Raw genomic sequence first — 25,798 nt, 5'->3', positions numbered from 1 at the left:
AACAGTTACAGTCAGACATCCTTTTCAAATTAGGTGGCAGATTTATGAAAAGTGGCACTGTATCTAGTGCTGCGCCACTTTTCTTGCACCCCCCTAACACCAGCATGTGTCCACCATCTTTAAAACACAGTACACGATGGCGGTAGTCAGGTGTATTAACGTCATAACTTTTTACACTAGTCCTGTGCTTTGCAGGATCAGAGTCAAAAAGTTTGATGCTAATCCTGTAAAGCATCCAGAGGCCCATTGAAAACAATGGGCGCCCCCACCTTAAAGCCTGCTTTTAGCAGGCATTACAAGTGCAGAAAAAATGGCGCAATGAAATCTCAGATTTCCTTGCACCATTTTTTTGGCCTCCCTAACGGGGAACGCCCACTTTACATACATTATGCCTTCCGCAGTCATATTGTGGCGCAAACGGTTACAAAGTGGCGCAATGCATGCACTTGGTGAAGGTTACGTGCAAAGTTACTAAGTGTGAGGGCACCCTGGCACTAGCCAAGGTGCCCCCACATAGTTCAGGGCAATTTCCCCAGACTTTGTGAGTGCAGGGACAACATTACACGCGTCCAGTACATATAGGTCAATACCTATATGTAGCTTCACAATGGTAACTCTGAATAAGGCCATGTAACATGTCTATGATCATGGAATTGTTCCCCCATGCCAAATATGGTATTGGGGTGCCAATCCCATGCAACCTCAGGGCTCCAGAATTGAACCCTGGTACTGCCAAACTAGCTCTCTGGGGTTTTCACTGCAGCTACCGCTGCTGCCAACCCACAGACAGGCTTCTGCCCTCCTGGGGTCTATGCAGCCCAGTCCCAGGAAGGCAGAACAAAGGATTTCCTCAGAGAGAGGGTGTTACACCCTCTCTCTTTGGAAATAGGTGTTAAGGGCTGGGGAGGAGTAGCCTCCCCCAGCCTTTGGAAATGCTTTAAAGGGCACAGATGGTGCCCTCCTTGCATAAGCCAGTCTACAGCGGTTCAGGGATTCCCCCAGCCCCTGCTCTGGCATGAAACTGGACAAAGGAAAGGAAAGAGATCACTCCCCTGTCCATCACCACCCCAGGGGTGATGCCCAGAGCTCCTCCAGTGTGTAATGAGGGCACAATCGAGGCCTCTGAGTGGCTGGTGCCAGCAGGTGACGTTAGACACCCCTCCTGATAGGTGCTTACCTGACTAGGTGGCCAATCCTCCTCTGAGGACTATTTAGGGTCTCTCCTGTGGTTTCTCATCAGATAAAGAATGCAAGAGCTCACCAGAGTTCCTCTGCATCTCCCTCTTCAAATTCTGCCAAGGATCGACCTCTGACTGCTCCAGGACACCTGCAAAACTGCAAAAAAGTAGCCCCGTGGGTCGACGGAATCTTTCACCTGCTAACGCAGGTACCAAACTTCTGCTTCACCGGTCCTCTGGGTCCCCTCTCATCTTGACGAGCGTGGTCCCTGGAACACAGGAGCTGGATCCAAGTGACCCCGAGAGTCCAGTGGTCCATATGTCCAAATTTGGTGGAGGTAAGTCCCCCTTGCACTTGTTAAGGAGGGTTGGGAACAACCTTTAAAAGCTCCTAAACAGGACATTGTAGATTATGTACTTGGCCTAAGATCAAGAATGGCTGAGTACATGAAAAAGGCTAATAAAAACCTTCAGGCCAGCCAGGAGCTGCAAAAGCAATGGCATGACCAGAAGGCTGTCCTGACCTAGTACCACCTAGGACAGAAGGTGTGGGTATTGGAACCTGTGGCCCCAACAGCACTCCAAGACAAATGGAGTGGACCCCATCTAATTGTTGAGAAAAAGGGTGAGGTTACCTACTTGGTAGACCTGGGCACTGCCAGGAGTCCCCTTAGGGTGTTCCATGTCAACCGCCTAAACCCTACTATGACAGGGCTGATCTCACCCTGCTCATGCCAACTGATGAGGGACAGGAAGAAGAGAGTGACCCTCTCCCTGATCTCTTCTCCACCACTGAACTGAAGCTGATGGCTTATTGGAGGGAGTAGTACTTGCAGATTGTCTTACTGCAGAGCAGAAGGACAACTGTGGAAGTCTCTTAAGTCAGTTTTCTGAATTCTTCTCACTAATACCAGGTACCACTACTTGGTGTGAGCATACAATCAATAATGGAGACAGTTTACCTGTCAAAAGTAAGATTTATAGGTAGCCTGACCATGTCAGGGACTGCATTGAACAAGAGGTTCATAAACTTCGGTGGAGGTAAGTCCTTGCCTCCCCATGCCAGACAGTAATCCTGTGTACTGCATGAACTGCAGCTGCTAGGGCTTCTGTGCACTTTTGCAAGACGTCCTTTGTGTACAGCATAGCCCAGGCCCCCAGAACTCCATCCTGCATTGCCCAACTCGCTGAGTTGGACTTCGACTTCGTGGGACCCACTTTTGTTGTGCTGAGATGACCGCCATGCTCAGATCTTCTGAACGCCTGTTCAGGTGCTTCTGTGGGTGCTGCTTGTTCTGCGTGGGCTCTCTCTGTTGCTCAGCGCCCCCTTTGTCTCCTCCTCCAAGGGGCGACCTCCTGGTCCTTCCTGGGCCCTGGCAGCACCCAAAATTCTCAACCGCGACTCTTGCAGCTAGCAAGGCTTGTTTGCGGTCTTTCTGCTGGCAAACAACTCTGCATCCTCCAGCACGCCATGATACATCTTCTGACCAAAGGAGAAGTTTCTGGCACCTTCCGTTGTTGCAGAATCTTTGGCTTCTTCCACCCGGAGGCAGTCCTTTTGCACCTTCATCTGGGGTTTAGTGGGCTCCTGCCCCCCCGGACACTTGCGTGACTCTTGGACTTGGTCCATTTCCTTTACAGGTCTTCAGGTCCAGGAATCCATCTTCAGTGTTTTGCAGACAGTTGTTGTCCTTGCAGAATCCCCTATCTCGACTTTACTGTCTTTCTGGGGTAGTAGGGTAACTTTACTCCTACTTTTCATGCTCTTGGAGTGGGGTATGTTGGACACCCTTAGTGTTTTCTAACAGTCCCACTGACCCTCTACACACTACACGAGGCCTGGGGTCCATCCGTGGTACGCATTCCACTTTTGGAGTATATGGTTTGTGTTGCCCCTAGGCCTATTTCTCCCTATTGCATTCTATTGTGATTCTACGTTGTTTGCACTACTTCTAACTGTTACTTACCTGATTTTGGTTTGTGAGCATATAATTTGTGTATATTACTTACCTCCTAAGGGAGTGTATCCGCTGAGATACTTTTGGAATATTATCACTAAAAAGTATTGTGTTTTCTTGTGATATGGTGCTATATGATATAAGTGGTATAGTAGGTGCTTTGCATGTCTCCTAGTTCAGCCTAATCTGCTCTGCTATAGCTACCTCTATCAGCCTAAGCTGCTAGAACACTACTAATCTACTAATAAGGGATAACGGGACCTGGCACAAGGTGTAAGTACCATCAGGTACCCACTATAAGCCAGGCCAGCCTCCCACATTGGTGGTGCAGCAATGGGATAAGTACTTGTAACTGCTTTACCACTTTGTCATTTGGTGCTTTTCATAAGAAAAACATATACCAAATATTTCAATATATGCACATTGAACCAAAACAGTTTACTGTTCTGCTCTAAAACGTTCTACAAAGTTTCTGAAAAGTTCTGAAAACTTTTTAAAAGTTTTCAAAAAGTTTGAAAACGTTTTTTCTCTGCACTTTCAAAAGTTCTAAAACATTTTCTCTCTCTGTCCTAAACCTTTTCTATCATGTCTGCAGTAGATAGAGCTCACTCCCAAAATTGTTCAGGCAACCTATGAGAGTTTAAACTTTAAACGTTTGAGGGGTCTCTGCAGAGAAAGAGGTTTAAGCATTGGTAAGAATCCTACAAAAGGCTTTCTTTTTAACCTGCTCCTAGAAAGTGACCAGAACCAGTCTGGCCCATCTCAGGAACAGAAGGTAGGAGGGGAAGGTACCCAGTCATACTCAGAGGAGTTCCCTGAAGAGAGTGGGGAGGGTTCTTACAAATACCTGCCCTCTAGCAGGCCTCCTAGTGACACTGGTAGTGGGAGAGGGTCACACATTAGTAGGAGATCTTTCACTCCTAAAGGCCAGGTTACTAGGGTCCAGCCAGTTAGGGGCAGGTCTCTCTCTGCCAATTCCCATATTTCCTCTGTATCTAAACATTCCCAAGCCTCCCTCCCAGAAAAGAGTCCTCTGAAGACTGGACAGATTATGTTGATTGTTCAGTGAAGGCCTTGGAGAGTTGGTTACATGGCAGTAAGGTGACTGACTATGAAAGCCTGTATAATCTGATCCTGAGAGAGCTTATTCTTAACAATTGTGTGTCTGAATTGTTGCACCAGTACTTGGTAGACTCAGATCTGACCTCTCCCTAAGAATTGGGAAAGAAGGCAGACAAATGGGTCAGAACAAGAGTGAACAGAAAAGTTCATACAGGGGGTGACAAGGATGGCAAGAAGAAAGATGGTGAGAAATCTGAGCATAAGCATGGGGATAAGGGTAAAACTAAAGATCCTTCTTCAAATCCTAAACACTCTTCCGGGGGTGGGGATAAAACAAATTTTTCCTCTTCTTCACAACCTACACACATTAAAAAGCCTTGGTGCTATGTGTGTAAAAATAAAGGCCATAGGCCAGGGGATACGTCCTGCCCAGGTAAACCCCCTGAGCCTACCACCACTAATACATCAAGCTCTAGTGCCCCTAGCAGTAGTGGTAATGGTGGTGGGACTGCTGGCAACAGTCAAAATAAGGGTGTAGCTGGGTTCACTTTTGGGTCCATCATAGAAACTTGGGTAGTCAGACCCGAGACAGTTTCTGTCAAACCTGGTAGCATTGGCCTTGCCACACTGGCTGCTTGTCCCCTTACAATAGATAAGTACAGGTAGACAGTTTCAATAAATGGTGTTGAGGCTCAGGCCTACAGGGACACAGGTGCCAGTATCATTTTGGTGACTGAAAACCTACTGTCTCCTGCACAACACATCATTGGACAACAGTACAAGATTATTGATGTCCATAACTCCACTAAGTTCCTTCCCTTAGCTATAATTCAGTTTAGTTGGGGTGGAGTTACTGGCCCTACGCAGGTGGTAGTAACACATAGCTTACCTGTAGACTGTCTCTTAGGTAATGACCTAGAGGCCTCACGTTGGGCTGAGGTAGAGTTTAATATCCATGCAGCCATGCTGGGTATCCCTGAGGAATTGCTTCCTCTCATTTCAGCAGAAATGAAAAAGCAAAGGAGAGAAAAAGGCCTGAAATCTCAGGATCCCTCTCCAACAACAGGTAAAAAGGGCATCAAAGTATACCCTACCCACCCTGCCATTCAGGATACCATTCCTGTGGTAGGAGAAACTTCTCCTGGGGTGGCACCTGTACCAAGGGAACCATCAGCTAACACAGCTGTACTCCCTGCAGTAGAAGTACCTCTCTGTGGGATAACTAATATTGGTGAGAAAAAGTGCACCATTTTAGTTAACATGGAGCATCCCTCCAACCCTCCCAGAGAAACTTTAGTGCAGCAACCCTGCATTGCCTCACAACACTTAGGACAGCAGCCCTGTCCTAGTGTGGAGCTCATAGGACAGCATCCCTGCCCTGCTCCAACTCAAGAGAAACAGCAACCCTGCTCTCTCTTACAGCCATATGGACAAAGTTTTTGCCCAGCTATTGCTTTATTGAGACACCATCCCTGTCTGGCATTTTCATCACTTGATATAGGTCCAGTGGACAATTCCCACTGCTCTAAACGTAAACATACGAATAGGAACTCTGAGAATATAACTTCACATTGTTGGCTAGCTAAAAAAACTTCGAACAGGGTGGTTTACATCCCCACAGGGAAGTAACCATATAGTGGATGATAAAGGGAGTAACCAATCTATTGCAGAGCTACTCTCCAATTATCACCACTCAGACAATAAAGACTCAACTGGCCAAGTTTAGACTTATTGTCCTTCGTTTGGGGCGGGGTTGTGTAGGAAGGTAGCCTCTTTCTAGCTGTGTTACCCCCACTTTTGGCCTGTTTGTGAGTATATGTCAGGGTGTTTTTACTGTCTCACTGGGATCCTGCTAGCCAGGGCCCAGTGATCATAGTGAAAACCCTACGTTGTCAGTATGTTTGATATGTGTCACTGGGATCCTGCTAGCCAGGACCCCAGTGCTCATACGTTTGTGGCCTATATGTGTTCCCTGTGTGGTGCCTAACTATATCACTGAGGCTCTGCTAACCAGAACCTCAGTGTTTAAGCTCTCCCTCCTATTAAAATTGTCATTGCATGCTAGTGACAAATTTCACCAATTCTCATTGGCACACTGGAACACCCTTATAATTCCCTTGTAAATGGTACCTACGTACCCAGGGTATTGGGGTTCCAGGAGATCCCTATGGGCTGCAGCATTTCTTTTGCCACCCATAGGGAGCTCAGACAATTCTTACACAGGACTGCCACTGCAGCCTGAGTGAAATAACGTCCACGTTATTTCACAGCCATTTTTCACTGCACATAAGTAACTTATAAGTCACCTATATGTCTAACCCTCACTTGGTGAAGGTTAGGTGCAAAGTTACTTAGTGTGTGGGCACTCTGGCACTAGCCAAGGTGCTCCCACATTGCTCAGGGCAAATTCCCCGGACTTTGTGAGTGCAGGGACACCAGTACACGCATGCACTACATATAGGTCAATACCTATATGTAGCGTCACAATGGTAACTCCAAACATGGCCATGTAACATGTCTAGGATAATGAAATTGTCACCCCAATACCATTCTGGTATTGGGTGACAATTCAATGCATCCACGGGTCTCTAGCACAGAGCCCGGGTACTGCTAAACTTGCATTCAGGGGTCTCCACTGCAGCTACTGCTGCTGCCAACCCCTCAGACAGGTTTCTGCACCCCTGGGGCCTGGGCAGCCTGGTCTCAGGAAGGCAGAACAAAGGATTTCCTCTGAGAGAGGGTGTTACACCCTCTCCCTTTGGTGATAGGTGTGAAGGGCTGGGGAGGAGTAGCCCCCCCAGCCTCTGGAAATGATTTGATGGGCACAGATGATGCCCTCTCTGCATAAGCCAGTCTACACCGGCTCAGGGATCCCCCAGCCCTGTTCTTTCGCAAAACTGGACAAAGGAAAGGGGAGTGACCACTCCCCTGACCAGCACCTCCAAGAGGAGGTGCCCAGAGCTGCACTAGTGTGTCCCAGACCTCTGCCATCTTGGATTCAGAGGTGTGAGGGCACAATGGAAAACTCTGAGTGGCCAGTGCCAGCAGGTGACGTCAGAGACCCCTCCTGATAGGTGCTTACCTTTCTCAGTAGCCAATCCTCCTCTGTGGAATATTTAGGGTCTCTCCTCTGGGCTACTCCTCAGATAATGAATGCAAGAGCTCACCAGAGTTCCTCTGCATCTCTTTCTTCGACTTCTGCCAAGGATCGACTGCTGACTGCTCCAGGACGCCTGTATAACCGCAACAAAGTAGCAAGAAGACTACCAGCAACATTTTAGCGTCTCATCCTCACGGCTTTCCTGACTGTTTCCTGGTGGTGCATGCTCTGAGGGCTGTCTGTCTTCACCCTGCACTGGAAGCCAAGAAGAAATCTCCCGTAGTTAGACGGAATCTTCCCCCTGCTAACGCAGGCACCAAACTTCTGCATCACCGGTCCTCTGGGTTCCCTCTCATCCTGACAAGCGTGGTCCCTGGAACACAGGAGCTGGGTCCAAGTGTCTCCCACAGCCCAGTGGCCCTTCTGTCCAAATTTGGTGGAGGTAAGTCCTTGCCTCCCCACGCCAGACAGCAATCCTGTGTACTGTGTGAACTGTAGCTGCTTGGGCTTCTGTGCACTTTTGCAAGACTTCCTTCGTGCACAGCCTAGCCCAGGTCCCTAGCACTCCGTCCTGCATTGTCCAACTCGCTGAGTTGGACTCCGACGTTATGGGACCCTCCTTTGTGAATCTGAGTCGACTGATGTCCCCAGATCTTCTAAGTGCCTGTTCAGGTGCTTCTGCGGGTGCTGCCTGCTTCTGCTGGGGCTCTCGGATTTGCTGCGCGCCCCCTCCTCCTCCTCCAAGGGGCGACCTCCTCGTCCCTCCTGGGCTCCAGCAGCACCCAGAATCCTCAACTGCAACTCTTGCAGCTAGCAAGGCTTGTTTGTGGTCTTTCTGCGTGGAGACTACTCTGCATCCTCCAGCATGCCTTGGGACATCTTCTGACCAAAGGAGAAGTTCCTGGCATCTTCCGTTGTTGCAGAATCTTTGGATTCTTCCACCTGGAGGCAGCCCTTTTGCACCTTCATCAGGGGTTTAGTGGGCTCCTGCCCCCCCCCTGGACACTTGCATGACTCTTGGACTTGGTCCCCTTCCTTTACAGGTCCTCAGGTCCAGGAATCCATCTTCAGTGTTTTTCTGGCAGTTGTTGTCCTAGCAAAATCCACTATCCCGACTTTACTGTCTTTCTGGGGTAGTAGGGTAACTTTACTCCTACTTTTCAGGGTCTTGGGGTTGGGTATCTTGGACACCCTTAGTGTTTTCTGACAGTCCCAGCCACCCTCTACAACCTACACTAGGCCTGGGGTCCATTCGTGGTTTGCATTCCAATTTTAGAGTGTATGGTTTGTGTTGCCCCAGGCCTATTTCTACCTATTGCATTCTATTGTGATTCTAGGTTGTCTGCACTACTTTCCGTTACTTACCTGTTTTTGGTTTGTGTACATGTAATTTGTGTATATTACTTACCTCCTAAGCAAGTATATCCTCTGAGATACTTTGGCATATTGTCACTAAAATAAAGTACCTTTATTTTTAGTAACTCTGAGTATTGTGTTTTCTTATGATATAGTGCTATATGATATAAGTGGTTTAGTAGGAGCTCTGCTTGTTTCCTAGTTCAGCCTAAGCGCTCTACTATAGCTACCTCTATCAGCCTAAGCTGCTAGAACACCTCTATTCTACTAATAAGGGATAACTGGACCTGGCACAAGGTGTAAGTACCACAAGGTACCCACTATAAGCCAGGCCAGCCTCCTACAGTACTTCCTACACCCCTCCTGATTAGGTAGCCAATCCACCTCTGTGGGCTATTTAGGGTCTCTCCTGTGGGTTTCTCATCAGATAACGAATGCAAGAGCTCAACAGAGTTCCTCTGCATCTCTCTCTTCAACTTCTGCCAAGGATCGACCGCTGACTGCTCCAGGACGCCTGCAAAACCGCAACAAAGTAGCAAGACGACTACCAGCAACATTGTAGCACCTAATCCTGCCGGCTTTCTCGACTGTTTCCTGGTGGTGCATGCTCTGAGGGCTGTCTGCCTTCACCCTGCATTGGAAGCCAAGGAGAAATCTCCAGTGGGTCGATGGAATCTTCCCCCTGCTAACGCAGGCACCAAACTTCTGCATCACCCGTCCTCTGGGTCCCCTCTCATCTTGACGAGCGTGGTCCCTGGAACACAGGAGCTGGATCCAAGTAACCCCGCCAGTCCAGTGGCGCGTCTGTCTAAATTTGGTGGAGGTAAGTCTTTGCCTCCCCACACCAGTCAGCAATCCTGTGTACTGCGTGATCTGGAGCTGCTAGGGTTCCGGTGCACTTTTGCAAGGATTCCTTTGTGCACAGCACAGCCCAGGTCCCCAGCACTCCATCCTGAATTGCTCAACTTGCTGAGTTGACCACCGGCTTCGTGAGACCCTCTTTTGTTGTGTTGAGACGACCGCTGTGTTCAGATTACTTAAACGCCTATTCAAGTGCTTCTGCGGGTGCTGCCTGATTCTGCATGGGCTCTCCTTGTCACTGAGCGCCCCCTCTGTCTCCTCCTCCAAGGGGTGACCTCCTGGTCCTTCCTGGGCTCAGGCAGCACCCATTATCTTCATCCGCGACTCTTGCAGCTAGCAAGGCTTGTTTGCGGTCTTTCTGAGTGAAAACAACTCTGCATCCTCCAGCTCTCCGTGGGACATCTCCCGACCAAAGCAGAAGTTCCTGGCACCTTCCGTTGTTGCAGAATCTTCAGCTTCTTCCACCCGGAGGCAGTCCTTTTTCACCTTCATTCTGGGTTTACTGGGCTCCTGCCCCCCCAGGGCACTTGCGTGACTTTTGGACTTGGTCTCCTTCCTTTCAGGTCCTCTGGTCCAGGAATCTCTCTTCAGTGCTTTGCAGTCTGTTGTTGCCTTTGCAGAATCCCCTATTTCTTCTTTACTGTCTTTCTAGGGTATTAGGGTAACTTTACTCCTACTTTTCAGGGTCTTGGGGTGGGATATCTTGGACACCCTTATTGTTTCCCTACACTCCCAGTGACCCTCTACATACTACACTAGGCCTGGGGTTCATTTGTGGTTTGCATTCCGCTTTTGGAGTATTTGGTCTGTGTTGCCCCAGGCCTATTGTGTCCTATTGCATCCTATTGTATTCTACAGTGTTTTCCCTACTTTTCTAACTATTTACTTAACTGATTTTGGTTTGTGTGTATATTTTGTGTATTTTACTTACCTCCTAAGGGAGTATATCCTCTGAGATATTTTTGGCATATTGTCACTAAAATAAAGTACATTTATTTTTAGTAACTCTGAGCATTGTGTTTTCATGAGATAGTGCTATATGATAAAAGTGGTATAGTAGAAGCTTTGCATGTCTACTAGTTCAGCCTAAGCTCATCTGCTATAGCTACCTCTATCAGAACTAAGCTGTTAGAACACTACTAACCTACTAATAAGGGATAACTGGACCTGACACAAGGTGTAAATACCACAAGGTACCCACTACAAGCCAGGCCGGACTCCTACAGAAGGTTAGACATATAGGTGACTTATAAGTTACTTAAGTGCAGTGAAAATGGCTGTGAAATAAAATGTGCGTTATTTCACGCAGGCTGCAATGGCAGGCCTGTTCAAGGGTTTGTCTGAGCTCCCTATAGGTGGCAAAAGAAATGCTGCAGCCCATATGGATCTCCTGGAACTCCAATGCCCTGGATACCTAGGTTCCATATACTAGGGGCGTATAAGAGGGGTCCAGTATGCCAATAGAAATTGGTAAATGAAGTCGCTGGCCTACAGTGACACATTTAAAAGCAGAGAGGGCATAAGCAGTGAGGTTCTGATTAGCAGAGCCTCAGTGACACAGTTAGGCACTACACAGGCATACACATTAGGCCACAAACTATGAGCACTGGGGACTTGGCTAGCAGGATCCCAGTGAGACAGGCAAAATATACTGACACATAGGTTTTTTTCTATGAACACTGGAGTCCTCGCTAGCAGGATCCCAGTGACACAGTAAAAACACACTGACACACACAAACAGGCCAAAAGTGGGGGTAACAAGGCTAGAAAGAGTCTACTTTCTTACAATCCCCTTCCCCTAAACGAAGGACAAAAAGGCTAAACTTGGCCAGTTGAGACTTTATTGTCTAAGTGGTGATAAGTGGAGAGTAGATCTGCAAGAGTGGTTACTCCCTTTCTCATCAACTATATGGTTACTTCTCTGTGGGGATGTAAACCACCCTGTTTGGAGATTTTTACCTAACCAACAGTGTTGAGTGTAAATTCCCAGAGTTCCTATGAGTATGTTTTAAAGTTGGACAGTGGGATTGGTCCATTGGGCCTATGTCCAATGCATGAAATGTTAGACAGGGATGCTGTCTCAATAAAGCCATTGCTGGGCAAAAGCTTTGTCCATATGGCTGTAAGACAGAACAGGGTTGCTGTTTCTCTTGAGTTGGAGCAGGGCAGGGCTGCTGTCCTTTAAGCTCCACACCAGGACAGGGCTGCACTACTAAGTGTTTAGAGGTATTGCAGGGCTGCTGCACTAAAGTTTCTCTGGGAGGGCTGGAGGGATGCTCTATATTTTACTTAAATGGTGCAATTTTGCACATCTGGATTAGTAATTCCATAGAGAGGTACTTTTACCTCTGGGAGTCCCACTGTGGTAGCTGATGACTCCTTTGGTACAGGTTCCACCCCAGGAGAGGTTTTTCCCACTATTGGAATGGTATCCTTAGTGGCAGGGTGGGGAAGGGATACTTTGATACCCTTTTTACCTTTTGGTGGAGAGGGATCCTGAGTTTTCTGGCCTTTTTCTCTCATTTGCTTTTTCATTTCACCAGAAATGAAAGGAAGCAATTCCTCAGGGATACCCAGCATGGATGCATGGGTATTAAACTCTACCTCAGCCCAACCGGAGGCCTCTAGGTCATTCCCTAAGAGACAATCTACAGGTAAGCTAGGTGATACCGCCACCTGCTTAGGGCCAGTAACTCCACCCCAACTAAGTTGAACTACAGCTAAGGGGAGAGACTGAGTGGAGTTATTGACATCAGTAACTTGGTACTTCTGTCAAAGGAGGTGTTGTGCAGGTGACACCAGGCTTTCAGTCACCAAAGTGATACTGGCACCTGTGTCCCTGTAGGCCTGGGCATCAACACCATTTATTAAGATTGACTGCCTATACTTATCCATGTTAAGGGGACAAGCAGCCAAGGTGGCAAGGCCAATGCCACCAAGTGTGACAGAAACTGTATTGGGACTTTCTATCACAGTTTCTATTATGGTCCCAAAAGTGAACCCAACTACACCTTTAGTTTGACTATTGCCAGTAGTCCCACCACTATTACCACTACTGCTAGGGGCACTAGAGTCTGATGTCTTAGTGGTGGTAGGCTCAGGGGCTTTAACTGAGCAGGACTTATCCCCTGGCCAATGGCCTTTATTTCTCCACACATAGCACCAAGGCTTTTACTGATTGTGTGAAGAGTTTGAAGAAGATGAAGAAATTGTATCCCCACACCCATAGGAGTGTTTTGGACCTGATGAAGGATCTTTGTGTTTACTTTTATCCCTGTGCTTGTCCTGAGATTTTTCACCATCTTTCTTCTTGCCATCCGTGTCACCCCCTGTATAAGCTTTTCTGCTCACCCTTCTTCTGACCCAATTGTCTGCCTTCTTTCCCAATTCTTCGGGAGAGGTCAGATCTGAGTCCACAAGATATTGATGCAACAAGTCAGACACACAATTATTCAAGATATGCTCTCTCAGAATCAAGTTATATAGGCTTTCATATTCAGTCACCTTACTGCCATGTAACCAACCTTCTAGGGCCTTCACAGAAAAGTCCACAAAGTCTGTCCAGTCCTGTGATGACTCGTTTCTGGTCTCTCTGAACTTAAGTCTGTACTGTTCATTGGTTAAGCCCAGACCATCCAAGAGTGCATTTGTAAGAACCTGATAATTATCTGCATCATCCTCTCTGACAACAAGAAGTCTGTCTCTCCCCTTGCCAGAGAAGGATAACCAAAGGATAGCAGCTGACTGTACCTGAGGGACCCTCTGAACTTTATAGGCCCTCTCAAGTGCAGCAAGCCACTTGTTGATGTCATCACCATCCTTGTAAGGAGAGACAGTTCTGTGCAAATTCCTAGAATCAAATGACGGTTCCCTAACATTTGTATTTCTAAAGCTGCTGCTGCCACCATGGGGAATGAACCCCAAACCTGTCTCTCTTTCTCCACAGCCAGGGATTCCCTGTCTAAGGCCAACAGCTGCTGCATTAGCTTCAGTCTGGCCTCCTCTATCCTCAGCTTTCTGAGTTCCCTATCTAGGGACTGGTCCTCAGGGTTATATTTATGTGAAGCCTCTGAAACAGAGGTAAGATGAGAGTGTGTAGAGGCAGGCCTATCTCTAACAGGGGCCACTCTAGTGACCTGGCCTCTAGGGGTGAAAGGAGCCCTACTTGAGTGTGAACCCTTACCACTACCAGTTATACTAGGGGCCTTGTTGACAGATAGGTCTGTGGAAGGAACCTCCCCATGATTGTCATCTTGCTCCTCTGAGCTTTCCTGGTTGAAGTTATCCTCTACCTCTTCCTCAGTGTTGATTCCCTGGTCAATCTGGAGGAGGAGATTTAAGAGATACCTCTTACTGGGGTTCTTCCCAATCCCTAAATTTCTTTCAATGCAAAGCCCCTACAAGCTTGTATAGTTTAAATTGTCATAGGTAGTCTTGACAGCTCTAGGGGTGTCTTCTACAGAAAACATGTTGAAAGAAAAAAAGTTTAGGAAAGTGAGTAAAAAGTTATTAGAATAACAGAGCTAACATTTTAGAGAAAATAAATAAACTTTTCACAACTTTGTAAAAACGTTTGCAAAGTTTAAAGAACTTTTAAGATAGTTAGAAAATTGTTTCTGGGTACATATTATATATGCTCTAAGTATTGGAGCAAGATTTTCTTGTGAAAAGCACAGGTAACAAAGTGGTAAAGAAATTGCACATACTTATCCCACCTCTGCATCACCAAGGTAGGAGGCTGGCCTGGTTAGTAGTGGGTACCTTGGGTACTTACACAAGAAAGAAAACGAGCTACAGCTAATGTTCGCTGTTGTTTACAATGTAAAACAACCAAACAATCAAGATAAATACAATACAAAAAATGATATTTATTCCATATGTATGTACAACAACAAAACAACAATAATCCAAGTACAATATATAAATATTTACATGTTCAAAGGGAAAGACACACACACTGATATATATTGAGTAGACATAGACAAAGAGTTATACAATACAAGACACAAAAGATAAGAGAAACATAACATAAAAAGAAGAAAAACAAGCAGTCCAAACTGTACAAAATACAATAAAATACAAATTGAATATATACTTTCTCTATGGCACTACTTTAAAGCCTTAATAACATTCACAGTTGTAACATATAATAACTTAGAACAGGATCACGTCTCCACCTAATTCATAGGAGAAAATTACTTGGACCCTAGAATTTCATATCCTCAGTGATACAGTTAGGCACCACACAGGGTACACATATAGGCCACAAACTATGAGCACTGGGGTCCTGGCTAGCAGGATCTCAGTGGCACATATCAAACACACTGAAAACATAGGGTTTCACTATGAGCACTGGGCCCTGGCTAGCAGGATCCCAGTGAGACAATAAAAACACCCTGACATATATTCACAAACAGGCCAAAAGTTGGGGTAACAAGGCTAGAAAGAGGCTACCTTCCTGGTCAAATCTGGCATTGGGGTGCCAATCCCATGCATCCCCGGGGCTCCAGCATGGACCCCGAAAACTGCCAAACTGCCTTTCTGGGGTTTCCACAGCAGCTGTTGCTGCTGCCAACCCCTCAGACAGGATTCTACCCTCCTGGGGTCTGGGCAGCCCAGTCCCAGGAAGGCAGAACAAAGGAATTCTTCTGAGAGAGGGTGTTAGACCCTCTCCCTTTGGAAATAGGTGTAAAGGGCTGGGGAGGAGTAGCCTCCCCCAGCCTCTGGAAATGCTTTGATGGGCACAGATGGTGCCCATCTCTGCATAAGCCAGGCTACACTGGTTCAGGGATCCCCCAGCCCTGTTCTTTCGTGAAAATGGACAAAGGAAAGGGGAGTGACCACTCCCCTGACCAGCACCTCCCAGTGGAGGTGCCCAGAGCTCCTCCAGTGTGTCCCAGACCTCTGCCATCTTGGATTCCGAGGTGTGAGGGCACAATGGAAAACTCTGAGTGGCCAGTGCCAGAAGGTGACGTCAAAGACCCCTCCTGATAGGTGCTTACCTTTCTCAGTAGCCAATCCTTCACTGTGGGCTATTTAGGGTCTCTCCTCTGGGCTATTCCTCAGATAATGAATGCAAGAGCTCACCAGAGTTCCTCTGCGCTTCCCTCTTCGACTTCTGCCAAGGATCGACCGCTGACTGCTCCAGGACGCCTCCATAACTGCTACAAAGTAGCAAGACAACTACTAGCAACATTGTAGCGCCTCATCCTGACGGCTTTCTCGACTGTTTCCTGGTGGTGCATGCTCTGAGGGCTGTCTGCCTTCACCCTGCACTGGAAGCCAAGAAGAAAATCTCCCGTGGGATGTCGGAATCTTCCCCTGCTAACGCAGACACCAAAAGACTGCATCACCGGTCCTCTGGGTCCCCTCTCATTGTGACAAGCGTGGTCCCTGGAACACAGGCGCTGGGTCCAAGTGTCTCCCACAGTCCAGTGGACCTTCTGTCCAAATTTGGTGGAGGTAAGTCCTTGCCTCCCCACGCCAGACGGCAAACCTGTGTACTGCGTGATTTGTGGCTGCTCTGGCTTCTGTGAACCTTTCCAAGGATTCCTTTGTGCACGGCCTTGCCTGGGTCCCCAGCACTCCGTCCTGCAGTGCTCAACCCGCTGAGTTGGACTCCGACATCTTGGGACCCTCCTTTTGTGACTCTGAGTTCACAGAACTTCTAAGTGCCTGCTCCAGTACTTCTGCCGGTGCTGCCTGCTTCTGCGCAGACTCTCTAAGTTGCTGAGCGCCCCCTCTGTCTTCTCCTCCAAGGGGCGATATCCTGGTCCTTCCTGGTCCCCAGCAGCACCCAAAAACCTCTACTGCGACCCTTGCAGGTAGCAAGGCTTGTTGACAGTATTTCTGCCTGGAAACACTTCTGCAACATCCAGCATGCTGTAGGACATCTTCCATCCAAAGGAGAAGCTCCTAGCCCTTTTTGTTGTTGCAGAATCGTTGGCTTCTTCCACCCTGAGGCAGCCCTTTTGCACCTTCATCTGGGGTTTCCTGGGCTCCTTCCCCCCCTGGACACTATCACGACTCTTGGACTTGGTCCCCTTGCCTTGCAAGTCCTCAGGTGCAGAGATCGGTCTTCAGTGTTTTGCTGGTCCTTGTGGTTCCTGCAGAATCCCCCTATCATGACTATTGTGTCCTTCTGGGGTAGTAGGGTAATTTTACTCCTACTTTCTAGAGGTCTTGGGGTGGGGTATTGTAGGAGGCTGGCCTGGCTTGTAGTGGGTACCAAGGGGTACTTACACTCTGTACCAGGTCCAGTTATCCCTTATTAGTGTAGAAGAGGTGTTTCTAGCAGCTTAGGCTGATAGAAGGTACCTATAGCAGAGCAGCTTAGGCTGAACTAGGAGACATGCAAAGCTCCTACTATACCACTGGTGTCATATGCACAATATCATAAGAAAACACAATACACAGATATACTAAAAATAAAGGTACTTTATTTTTATGACAATATGCCAAAAGTATCTCAGTGAGTACCCTCAGTATGAGGATGCCAAATATACACAAGATATATGTACACAATACCAAAAATATGCAGCAATAGCAAAAGGAAGTAATGCAAGCAGTGTAAAGTTACAATAGTTTGCAATAGGAGCACATAGGTATAGGGGCAACACAAACCATATACTCCAAAAGTGGAATGCGAACCACGAATGGACCCCAAACCTATGTGAGCTTGTAGAGGGTCGCTGGGACTATAAGAAAACAGTGAGGGTTAGAAAAATAGCCCACCCCAAGACCCTGAAAAGTAGGTGTAAAGAGCACCTATATTCCCCAGAGAGCACAGGAGTCGTGATAGGGGAATTCTGCAAGGAAGACCAACACCAGCAATGCAACCAAAATGGATTTCCGGAAGAGAGTACCTGTGGAACAAGGGGACCAAGTCCAAGAGTCATGACAAAGTCGAGAGTGGGCAGATGCCCAGGAAATGCCAGCTGAGGGTGCAAAGAAGCTGCCACTGGATGGTAGAAGCTGTGGATTCTGCAAGAACGAAGAGGGCTAGAAACTTCCCCTTTGGAGGATGGATGTCCCACGTCGTGACGAAGCTTGCAGAGGTGTTCCCACACAGAAAGACCGCAAACAAGCCTTGCTAGCTGCAAGGGTCGCGGTTAGGGTTTTTGGATGCTGCTGTGGCCCAGGAGGGACCAAGATGTCGCCACTTGGATGAGGAGACAGAGGGGGTGCCCAGCAAGTCAGGGAGCCCTCACAGAAGCAGGCAGCACCCGCAGAAGTACCGGAACAGGCCCTTGGAAGAGGAGTGAACCGGAGCTCACCTGAAGACACAAAAGGGAGTCCCACGATGCCGGAGGACAACTCAGGAGGTTGTGCACTGCAGGTTAGAGTGTTGGGGACCCAGGCTTGGCTGTGCACAAAGGAAACCCTGGAAGAGTGCACAGGAGCCGGAGCAGCTGCAAATCACGCAGTACCCAGCAATGCAGTCTAGCGTGGGGAGGCAAGGACTTACCTCCACCAAACTTGGACTGAAGAGTCACTGGACTGTGGGAGTCACTTGGACAGAGTTGCTGAGTTGCTGAGTTCCAGGGACCACGCTCGTCATGCTGAGAGGGGACCCAGAGGACCGGTGATGCAGTCTTTTGTTGCCTGCGGTTGCAGGGGGAAGATTCCATCGACCCACTGGAGAGTTCTTCAGAGCTCCTGGTGCAAGAAGGAGGCAGGCTACCCGCAGAGCATGCACCACCAGGAAACAGGCGAGAAAGCCGGCAGGAGGAAACGATACAAGGTTGCAGTAGTCGTCTTTGCTACGTTGTTGCGGTTTTGCAGGCGTCCTGAGCAGTCAGCAGTCGATCCTTTGGCAGAAGGTGAAGAGGGAGATGCAGAGGAACACTGGTGAGCTCTTGCATTCGGTATCTGAAGAATTCCCCAGAGCAGAGACCCTAAATAGCCAGAAAAGGAGGTTTGGCTACCTAGGAAGGAGGATAGGCTAGTAAGACAGGTAAGAGCCTATCAGAAGGAGTCTCTGACGTCACCTGCTGGCCCCAGACACTCAGAGCAGTCACACCTCTGAATCCAAGATGGCAGAGGTCTGGGGCACACTGGAGGAGCTCTGGGCACCTCACCTGAGAGGTGCAGGTCAGGGGAGTGGTCACTCCCCTTTCCTTCGTCCAGTTTCATGCCAGAGCAGGGCTGGGGGATCCCTGAACCGGTGTAGACTGGCTTATGCAGAGATGGGCACCATCTGTGCCCATCAAAGCATTTCCAGAGGCTGGGGGAGGCTACTCCGCCCCAGCCCTGACACCTTTTTCCAAAAGGAGAGGGTGTAACACCCTCTTTCTGAGGAAGTCCTTTGTTCTGCCTTCCTGGGCCAGGCCTGGCTGGACCCCAGGAGGGCAGAAACCTGTCTGAGTGGTTGGCAGCAGCAGCAGCTGCAGTGAAACCCCGGGAAAGGCAGTTTGGCAGTACCCGGATCTGTGCTAGAGACTCGGGGGATCATGGAATTGTCTCCCCAATGCCAGAATGGCACTGGGGTGACAATTCCATGATCTTAGACATGTTACATGCCCATGTTCGGAGTTACCATTGTGATGCTATACACAGGTAGTGACCTATGTATAGTGCACATGTGAAATGGTGTCCCCGCACTCACAAAGTCCGGGGAATTTGCCCTGAACGATGTGGGGGCACCTTGGCTAGTGCCAGGGTGCCCACACACTAAGTAACTTTGCACCCAACCTTCACCAGGTGGAGGTTAGACATATAGGTGACTTATAAGTTACTTAAGTGCAGTGGTAAATGGCTGTGAAATAACGTGGACGTTATTTCACTCAGGCTGCAGTGGCAGGCCTGTGTAAGAATTGTCAGAGCTCCCTATGGATGGCAAAAGAAATGCTACAGCCCATAGGGATCTCCTGGAACCCCAATACCCTGGGTACCTCAGTACCATATACTAGGGAATTATAAGGGTGTTCCAGTATGCCAATGTGAATTGGTGAAATTGGTCACTAGCCTGTTAGTGACAATTTGGAAAGCAGAGAGAGCATAACCACTGAGGTTCTGGTTAGCAGAGCCTCAGTGAGACAGTCATCACACAGGGAACACATACAGGGCACACTTATGAGCACTGGGGCCCTGGCTGGCAGGGTCCCAGTGACACATACACTAAAACAACATTTATACAGTGAAATATGGGGGTAACATGCCAGGCAAGATGGTACTTTCCTACAGGTATTTTGGACACCCTTACTGTTTTCTTACACTCCCAGCGACCCTCTACACACTACCCTAGGCCTGTGGTTCCTAAGTGGTTTGCATTCCACTTTCTTAGTATATGGTTTGTGTTGCACCTAGGCCTATTGCATCCTATTGTATTCTACAGTGTTTGCACTACTTTTCTAACTGTTTACTTACCTGGTTTTGGTTTGTGTGTATATTTTGTGTATTTTACTTACCTCCTAATGGAGATATTTCTGACACATTGTCACTAAAATAAAGTACCTTTATTTTTTGTAACACTGAGTATTGTGATTCTTATGATATAGTGCTATATGATATAAGTGGTATAGTAGGAGCTTTGCATGTCTTCTAGTTCAGCCTAGGCTGCTCTGCTATAGCTACCTCTATCAGCCTAAGATGCTAGAACACTGCTAATCTACTAATAAAGGATAACTGGACCTGGCACAAGGTGTAAGTACCATCAGGTACCCACTATAAGCCAGGCCAGACTCCTACAGCTTTCAGTTCACCACAAGGTGTTCTCTTGCTAATATATTTCAGGTCAGTGATGGCAGAGCATGTGCTGTGCTCCTTATATTCAGGGCCGCTGGAATTTTGCGGCAGGAGAGGGCAAAATTATGCAGCATGGTTGAGTAAATTATGCGCATTATGCAGTACATTTTGTAGTTGTATAACTTTGTTACTTCAGCATTTTTCAATTTGGCACTACTGTAGCACTGTGTGGTTGCACCCCATTATTACCAGTTTAACATCCAAATATAGCAATAAACAAGAAAAAGGTGACCAGTCCAGCTTTGCAAAGGGCCTTCCACGGCGGGGCAACACGTTTTGCTGCATATTTAGTCACTTTTAAACTGTCTGAGCTAAAAGCAATGTTTTTTTTATAAAATCAGCAGATTATGTGGCAGATGATGGATTATGTGGGAAACGCCGCAAACCTATCAATATGTTAAAATCACCACACAATCACATAATTCAGGTTGCCTTGTTTATTATATTCAATAATCTGGCAGTGCACGCGCTGATAATTCACATGCTTTTGAGGATGCTATTTGAGGAGTTCACGCGCTAAATGAGTTGATAAATGACACACTGAAGAAAGCGTAATTCTTGTCACACAACTCGACGGTCATTCCACAGAGTTTCCCTCGCCGTCCCTTGCCCGCACACACAGCCGGCTTTAGGGCAGTGCGACGGTGCAGCCGCCCTGGGCGCTTACCTGGAGGGGAGCATTGACTATGGGGAGGGGGGAGCTGTGCTGAGCAATAACTAACAGTTTAACAGCAACTGCTGCAGAGTTCCTTGTGCACCAGTTTTCAGGCAGCAATAAAAAAGTCAAGATAACTCTTGTGACTAATGTTCCTGCTAAAGAGAGATCAGAGTTTTCTCTAGTAGCAGTTTTTGTGCCATAATGTAGCACAGAGGGTTAATATGCCTGCTGCAAAGAAAAGATCTATATTTTATATGAATAGCTGAGAGGATTAGTGAACCCATCATTTACCAGCGGTTTAAAACAAATAAAATGTATGTGAGAGAGGGGCCATGGAAAGATGAGGGGAACTTTTGTCAGGTGGTAGTGAGGGAATCTGAGGAGGAGGTCATAGAGTGGGGGCGCCAAAGATCATTGCACTGGGTGCCACCAGCACTAAAACCGGCCCTGTCCGCACACACACTTTGTTTAATGAAACATTTGTGTACCCCTTATAACAGCTAGAGTCAAGGGCGTGGGGACTAAGGGCCAGATTTATGGAGCTCTTGCACCGTTCCAACGCCAGATTAGCAGCATTTGTTGATGCTAATGTGGTGCTGGAAGAGGAAAAACGGCACGCCATATTTACAAAGTGTCCCAATGCTTGCATTGCACCAGTTTGTAACCCCTTGCACCACATTATGCTTGTGCTAGGCAGAATTTATGCAGGGGGGTCGTTCTAGCGCTAGGGGCGGGTGTAAAAATGACAGAAAGGAATTTATGAGATTCCTTTGCACCATTTTTACCTGCGTTTTTTAACACCTGCTAAGTGCTGGTGTTAAAAAGAGGCTCCTATTGATTACAATGGACCTCTTGGTGCTTTGCAGGATTAGCGTCATAACGTTTGACGCTAATCCTGCAAAGTGTTGGACTAGAGTTAAACATTGTGGCGTGAGTCATCCTAACTACCGCCATGGTACGTCTATTATAAATACTGCACTATCATGGTGGTGTTAGAGGGCAGCAGGAAAAGTAGCTCTGCCCCTAAATGTGCCCCTCTGACGTGATCTCGCCTCAGCTGATCCGCAAATGAACAAGAATCGGGCAAAACAGCTCAACATAGCCTGAAGATGGTGAATGTCCCACTGGTAGGTTACTCACGACCCTGCCCGAGCTGCCACACTTCAAGCAAACTTCCGGAGTCGCGCCGGCACCGAGACAGCTCTAGCGTCGGACCACAGACACAGGTGAGCTGTTTTCAAGGTAGCTTTTACTCATCAAGTATAACGGAGCTGCCTGGACAGTACCAGCAGGAGCTCTCCGCGGGAGCCCTCCCCCTTGCAAAGAACCTGGGGAGGGGAGAGCCCCCCCCCCCGTTTACTGTGCTGAGGGGCCCCACTGGAGCTCACACCCACCCACCATTCTCCCCACACACACACACACACATATCGCGGGGGCTGCGGGGTCCTTTGTTACGCCACTGAGGCGAATGTACTAAGCAATATACAACAAAATGTAACACAGACAGTTCACAGAATAAATATGTGAAGGTGGCTCACCCAGAGGTCCCCCAGGCTCCACTTGCAGGAGACCGAGGCAGGCGAGCAGCGGGAGGCACCTCAGGAACTTCATGTCGGCGGGGCCGGGGAGGGTCACTCACCTCCGCAGTCGGGGTGAGGGGAGTATGCTCTGTGCTCGTACCCCGCTCCGGCAGAAACCTCATAGAGGCAGGTGGATCCTCTGCGCCCTCATCCACCACTCCAGTGACACGTGAGACAACACCTGCGTGACAACATTTCTGCTGTCAAACTGGAGGGGGGAACAGAAGGTGAAAGGACAAGCCTTCGCATACGGGGAGATGCTTTTGGACCAGTCTACATGGGCACAACCGGTTAATCTGGAAAAGGAAAAATGCTTGGGGCCGGCATGGGCTTTGACTTATGATACAGATTTTTTAGCTCCCCTCGCCACTGATAGGGAGTTACTAGCTGAGGTGTGAAGTTCGCGCTTGTAAGGACAGTTTTAGGGGGAAAAAATGCACTATTTACAACCTGGATATTACTCAAGTCTATATTTTGGAAGCACCTTTTATCCCAAACCTTTTTCGCATTCTGTAGCAGCTCATCATATACTGTGTATACCCCAAGTTTAAGATAATGACTTGCGTATCACAGCGCTTCCTGTCACAGACTGAGACCTCATAGCACTAAACATACACAAGTCACTTTTCTCCATTCCACCAACCGGGATTCATCTCTGTGCCTCTCTGGTTACACACACAGACATCAGCAGTGCATTACCTAATAGAGGTTTCATAATGTACCATAATGCAGTTCCCACTGATTAACGTAACTTGCATTTATTTTTCAGTTAAGCTGCGCTTTATTTCATATGTAGGTACCTATAATTGAAAGAACAAGAAAACATACTTTTTTTGCTTTTTAGCCGCACCTTTCACCCTTCCTCCTCGCTTGCTCACCCTACTCCATTGCACACAGCATTACAGTTCCCACATTTTTTAATGCTCTTTGACCACTGGTGTCTGCATCATGCTTACTATGGAGCGAGTCCTGTGTGTGTCTCACACACAACACAAAGAACTGAAGCCTCACTGGACAGGGTTTTCTTTAACTAAAAGTCGCACAAGGTGCATAATGTACAAGAAGATGTGTGGGGCAGAAACCTCACAACAAGCTAAAGAAACGGCTCTATTATAAATGTTCCTTAACTCCGATGATGTTCTTTAAGAAATAATTTATTGGAAAGATGAATTAACAACAGCCTCCAGCCGCAACCGGTAGCGAGCATTTCTCCTCACAGCTGTCAACTGTCACAAGAACAGTTATAGAATGCTGGTAGGAACCAACTGGGAAGACAAGGGGAAAATGGGGAGGAATGGAATGTTACACTTGGATCCCTATGGGCAGGTGGGTACACAATGAAAGGAAGGGGGAAATAGAGAATGTACATTTTATACAAAACATTACTTATGATAAATTACAACACTTCTCCTTCCCATAAAAGACTTTCATAGAATGTTTGAAAGTAATATCCTGTTGGGAAATCAAGTGAGCATGTAATCTTTGTGCCAGACAGGAACTGCACGAGCCCTAGCTCTGCGATTGTCCCCATCATATTTCAATACATCCTTTGGCTTTCCATCCATACCTGAATACTTCTGAGATGTACAATGGGGTGTTAATCTATCCATGCTCCACGTTCTGCCATCCTCTAATGTTACTACATTTTTCTTCACCTCTGTTATTTTTATAGGTTTGGAGAATTTAGATTCACACCCTTGGCGATTGTCTGGTAGTTTAACCATTACCCGATCGCCTACATTCCATCTTCCTAACTTGGAACCATGCTTTTGGTCATATCTTTTCTTGTACCCTTCCTGATGTGTTATGACTTGATTCTTCATTTTATCTATATGAACCCATTTAGGCTCTCCTCCACCCAGTCAGTTGGGGGTCAATTTGGTGCCTGGTAACCTCCCTTTGAGCGCTAAGAAGGGTGATACCTTGGTAACTGAATTAGGGGTTGTGTGATAGGACCAAATCATTTTTTGAAGTGCTTTATCAGGAGGACTCCATGATATGTGTGCGGTTTGCATACACTCTTTGATCATACGGTTAACGCGTTCCACCAAACCGTTTGCTCTAGGGCAATACAGTGCTGTTTTGTGATGTATGATAGACAACCTTTGTAAAAACTCACGCATTTCCTCAGAAGTGAATTGGACCCTGTTGTCTGTTACTATAGTGCTAGGCACACCTTCTGTCATGAATGTATCGGTTAAGAAATTCACTAGAGATTGGGTTGTGATGCTGCTAACTACTCTGATGGTGATCCAATGAGAGTGATAGTCCACCAGTACTAAGATAAACTTACCAGCCCACCTGGAAAGTTTTAATGGACCAATAATGTCGAGACCCAGTTTATCCCAAGGTTTGGATGGCACACTCACGGGGGATAGTGGTGCGCACCTGGTATTCTTGCTTTTGTCGCTCATGGCACAAGTCAAACAATCCCTGACTTTATTTTCCACAATGCGGTCCATGCTCGGGAACCAGTACGTGGCCCTGACTTTAGCCTTGGTTAAGCTTCTACCTAAGTGACCTTCATGGGCCAAATCCGTAATCCTATCCCACAAGCCCTTCAGTGGTACTATCCTTTCCCCTCTCATGACTTTGTCGTCAACAATACTTAATTCTTGTCTCACAGCCCAAAAATGTTTTAGATCCTGATCTAAGCCATTAGACTTTGGGGGCCATCCTTGGACTATCCTTTCCTTCACATTTAATAGAGTATGGTCATTTTCCATGCAAGTGTTCCATTCCTCCCTTGTAATACTAGGGATATCAATCATTAACACAGGCTCTTCAGATTTATTTGCATTTTCCTCCTCCTGTACACATGGTAGCCTGGATAGACAATCCGCTACAGAGTTTTTTATACCAGGAACATATTCGATTTTGAAATTGTAACCTTCCATACCTATGAGCCATTTAGCTATTCGAGGAGTGGTGGTCTCCCTCCCCTTTGTTGAAAATATATAAATCAGAGGCTTATGGTCAGTGCGTACAGTAAATGGTAATCCCCAAAGGAAGTATTTAAAGTGTGAAATAGCCCAAGTACATGCAAGTGCTTCACGCTCTACTGTGGAGTAATTACATTCCGTATCTTTTAATGCTCTGGAAGCAAACGCTATGAGTTTTTCCTTGCCTTCCACCATTTGAGTTAGGGATGCTCCAATTCCTTTCCCACTGGCGTCAGTAGTTAGGATGGTTTTACGTCTAGTGTCAAAATTTCCCAAGGAAGGGGCACTAACAATGGCTTTTTTGATAGACTCAAAGGCTTCATGGCATTCCCCGTCCCATTTGAAATGAGTACCTTT

The 25,798-nt window shown here is 47.4% G+C and overlaps 1 protein-coding gene across 9 annotated transcripts in view; it reads right to left on the bottom strand.

Annotated features, from left to right (window-relative positions):
- LOC138250922 (major histocompatibility complex class I-related gene protein-like) overlaps window positions 1–22,682 on the bottom strand; it is a 687,827-nt gene extending 665,145 nt beyond the window's left edge. For all 9 annotated transcript variants that reach the window (XM_069205605.1, XM_069205614.1, XM_069205610.1 and 6 more), the window contains exon 1: window positions 22,458–22,682. In XM_069205605.1, the coding sequence (XP_069061706.1) occupies window positions 22,458–22,530 (73 nt within the window). In that variant the 5' untranslated portion in view covers window positions 22,531–22,682. The remainder of the gene's footprint in view (window positions 1–22,457) is intronic.
- Window positions 22,683–25,798: the final 3,116 nt, after the last annotated feature.

This window comes from Pleurodeles waltl, chromosome 1_2 (genome assembly GCF_031143425.1).
Source record: "Pleurodeles waltl isolate 20211129_DDA chromosome 1_2, aPleWal1.hap1.20221129, whole genome shotgun sequence".
NCBI classification, from domain to species: domain Eukaryota; kingdom Metazoa; phylum Chordata; class Amphibia; order Caudata; family Salamandridae; genus Pleurodeles; species Pleurodeles waltl.
Note: the sequence above shows the minus strand (reverse complement) of the source record. Positions and strands in the feature narration are given on the sequence as shown.